This window comes from Hyalella azteca, unplaced genomic scaffold (genome assembly GCF_000764305.2).
Source record: "Hyalella azteca isolate HAZT.00-mixed unplaced genomic scaffold, Hazt_2.0.2 contig10063, whole genome shotgun sequence".
In the NCBI taxonomy this organism is placed as follows: domain Eukaryota; kingdom Metazoa; phylum Arthropoda; class Malacostraca; order Amphipoda; family Hyalellidae; genus Hyalella; species Hyalella azteca.
In genome coordinates this window covers 46108-50235 of record NW_025940113.1, presented here as the reverse complement: position 1 = coordinate 50235, position 4128 = coordinate 46108, and the positions used below count along the sequence as shown (strand labels likewise).

The 4128-nt window shown below is 42.5% G+C and overlaps 1 protein-coding gene across 1 annotated transcript in view; it reads left to right on the top strand.

Moving 5' to 3' along the window:
- The window catches only part of LOC108665465 (ras-specific guanine nucleotide-releasing factor 2-like), a 34921-nt gene that overhangs the window by 29945 nt on the left and 848 nt on the right, over positions 1 to 4128 (top strand). The window contains 2 exon segments of the mRNA XM_047882273.1: positions 353 to 582; positions 2637 to 2786. Of these exon segments, the coding sequence (XP_047738229.1) occupies positions 353 to 582; positions 2637 to 2786 (380 nt within the window).

Here is a 4128-nt window from a genome sequence, read left to right as displayed (position 1 = left end):
CCTCCAGCCCCCACTCAATTCACCTCCAGCCCCCACTCAATTCACCTCCAGCACCACTCAATTTACCTCCAGCCCCCACTCAATTCACCTCCAGCCCCCACTCAATTCACCTCCAGCCCCTTTAATTCACCTCCAGCCCCCACTCAATTTACCTCCAAACCCCAATCAATTCACCCCCAACCCCCACTCAATTCACCTCCAGCCCCTTTAATTCACCTCCAGCCCCCACTTAATTCACCTCCAACCCCCGCTCAATATACCCCCAACCTTCACTCCAGCCCCTCTAATTTCCTAATTTAGCCCCCAACCCCACTCTAGCCCCCCTAATTTAGCCCCCATGTGGGTCCGACAGAGTCGTCGGTCTGCTCACTGTCGTCGGCGAGCAGCGGCGTGAGCGAGAGCTCTGGCGCCACAAGCTCGGGGTCTGCAGGCAAGACCGGCGCCAGGGGTCTGGTGTCCCCCGAGCAGACCAACCTGGACTTCAAGATCGTGTGGGAGCAGAAGACCGGCCCGCCTCTCATCATCCATCTTGTTGCCCCCACCATGCAGGAGAAACAAGCCTGGATCAGCGACATCAGTCAGGTGCAGCCATAGGCCTGCCATCAGTAGGCTTGTGTCTTGACACTCTGATGTTGATTGACAAGTTCCTTGACGTTCAAACGTATTAATTCATAACTGTCTGTATCCTGGAAGGTATTAATTACCAGCTCTCTTAACATATGTTAACATATAAATGCCTTGACCCTCGGACGTATTAATTGCTGTGCTCCTTGACACTCGGAGGTTAAATTCCTAACTGCCTCGACACTCGAACGTTTTAATTTCTAATTGCCTTGACCTTCGGACATAATAATTGCTAGCTGCCTTGACCCTCGGACGTATTAATTGCTAACTGCCTTGACCCTCGGACGTATTAATAGCTAAATGCCTTGACCCTCGGACGTATTAATAACTAAATGCCTTGACCCTCGGACGTATTAATAGCTAAATGCCTTGACCCTCGGACGTATTAATTGCTAGCTGCCTTGACCCTCGGACGTATTAATAACTAAATGCCTTGACCCTCGGACGTATTAATAGCTAAATGCCTTGACCCTCGGACGTATTAATTGCTAGCTGCCTTGACACTCGGACGTATTAATTTCTAACTGCCTTGACACTCGGACGTATTAATTGCTAGCCGCCTTGACACTCGGACGTATTAATTGCTAGCTGCCTTGACACTCGGACGTACTAATTGCCAGCTGCCTTGACCCTCGGACGTATTAATAGCTAACAGCCTTGACCCTCGGACGTATTAATTTCTAACTGCCTTGACCCTCGGACGTATTAATAGCTAACTGCCTTGACCCTCGGACGTATTAATTGCTAGCTGCCTTGACACTCGGACGTATTAATTGCTGGCTGCCTTGACATTCAGACGTATTAATTGCTAGCTGCCTTGACCCTCGGATGTACTCAGTAATAACTTTCTTGGCACTCGTACGTATTAATTTCTAACCGCCTTCACACTCGGACGTAGTAATTTCTATCTGCCTTGACACTCGGACGTATTCATTAATAAATGTCTTAACACAATGACGTAGTAATTTCTAACTGCCTTGACGCTCGGACGTATTATTTTCGAAATGCCTTGATACTCGGACGTATTTCATTAAAAACTGTCGTAACACATGGACTTAACAATTCTAACTGTATAGATCGAAACTATCACTTTTTAATTCCTAACTGTTTCGGAGTGTTTCGACCCCTACACGCATCAATTCCCAATGTCTTGCAATGCCAACATATTAATTTTAAACAAACTCTGCTCTTGTATGTCATTTAACGTTATCTAGACCACTGAAAGTTTCACTGCCTGAACACAACAAAGATTTAAACTGTGAATAGGCTACATTAAATATAATTCTCTACATCCTAATTAAGAATAGGAGTAATATCTTTTTAAGCACATTAATTAGAGCCCTTAATGAGGCTTAATGACAGTTTCTAATGTGAGGTCAATGGCGATGCAGTGCCTGAACAACGTGCACTTCAACAACCTGTTCCAAGTTTCACTGCTTGAGCACAAGAAACGATTTAAAACTGTGATCAAGCTACATTAAACTTAATTCTAATTATCTACATCATAATTAAAAATGAGAGTAATATCACCTAAGACACATTAATGAGAGCCCTTAATGAGACGTAATGACAGTTTCTAATGTGAGGTCAATGCTGATGCAGTGCCTGGACAACGTGCACTTCAACAACCTCTTCCAAGTTTCACTGCTTGAGCACAAAAAACTATTTAAAACTGTGATCAAGCATCATTAAACATATACATCTATATCATAATTAAAAATGAGAGTAATATCACCTAAGACACATTAATGAGGGCCCTTAATGAGACGTAATGACAGTTTCTAATGTGAGGTCAATGCTGATGCAGTGCCTGGACAACGTGCACTTCAACAACCTCTTCCAAGTTTCACTGCTTGAGCACAAAAAACTATTTAAAACTGTGATCAAGCATCATTAAACATATACATCTACATCATAATTAAAAATGAGAGTAATATCACCTAAGACACATTAATGAGGGCCCTTAATGAGGCATAACAACAGTTTCTAATGTGAGGTCAATGCTGATGCAGTGCCTGGACAACGTGCACTTCAACAACCTGTTCCGTTCATCCATGTCGGACACGTCATCCATCACCATGCCGCACTGCATCAAGAACGACCCTCGTCTCTTCACCGACGATGTCGACATCCGCTTCTCACGCACCCTCAACTCGTGCAAGGTCAGGGTACTTACAAAATAGGGTGAAACTTGGCACAAAACTCCAAATAATGAAATTTTTGTCTTGTAAAATAGTGAAACGTTGTCCAAATATTGAAACTTTTGTCTTCTTTTAATAGTGAAACTCAAAATAGTGAAACTTTTGTCTTTGTGTAATAGTGAAACTTTGTCCAAATAATGAAATTTTTGTCTTTGTGTAATAGTGAAACTTTGTCCAAAATGTGAAACCTTTGTTTGTGTGGACAATCTGAATCTGTTCAGTGTGGCTAGCAGGGCGTATCAGGCAATCATGTATGTCATGAAGTGGATTTTGCATGGAATTTATTGCAATGGCTGCGTATTGTATTGTCTTCATTGCAACTATGGACGCTATTGTAGAATATCTTGAACGGGATGTGGTTGTCAGCGATGAAGTGGCCGTTGATTATTATGACGTCAGGATAGGTGTTATTGTAAATGTTTGCTAATATAATTTTTTTGTTGGACCGGTGTCAGACGTGTCGTAGCATTTTTAGTGTAGATGGGAGATCATTGCATGGGGTAGAGGGTGTTTACATGTAGATTGTTTCGTATTTTTTTATAGTTATGAATGAGTGTCTATCCATGGTTAAGAAGGTGTCATGAGAAATGTTCTTGATTGTGAGTCTGTTGAATTTTAGTTTGTCACGTCACAAATACTCGATTACTTTAGAAGAGTCTAGGTCTTTCACTTTGAACTTCAGTTCTCTTTTCCTCAGTTCGTCAATGGAACATGTTCTGAGGGACTTTAGGGATTTGGTTGGCTTTTGTGTCACTTCTAAATGGGTTAACGGACATTTTTTCGTCGAGTCCTGGCGTTGAGAGGGGAAAATTGGCATTGAGATTGGAGATTCTTGGCATTGAAAGGTGATTTTTGGCATTGAGATTGAGGTGATTCCTGGCATTGAGAGGTGATTCCTGGTATTACTCGTCATTTATTCTTCACTTTATTGGGTCGTGGTCTTCGTAATGGGTCATGGTCGACGAGAGTATAAGTTCGTTGTTGGGGATTTCGTAGTAGGTTTGATGATGAGTCTATGTCGGCGTCACCGTCTATAAATTCGGTTCTGAGGTTGAAGTCGTAATTGTCTGAGTCTGTTTTGCGCTTGCCTTGCTTGTAAAAAAGTTGAACATCTTGGCTTAGTCCAGAGGCCATACTTTCAAAAGTTGCTAAGTGAACGTAAGTACCTGTCTCTTATACACATCTAGATGTGTATAAGAGACAGAGACTAGATGATGTGTCATGATGATGATGGAGGTGAGACTAGATGATGTGTCATGATGATGATGGAGGTGAGACTAGATGATGTGTCATGATGATGATG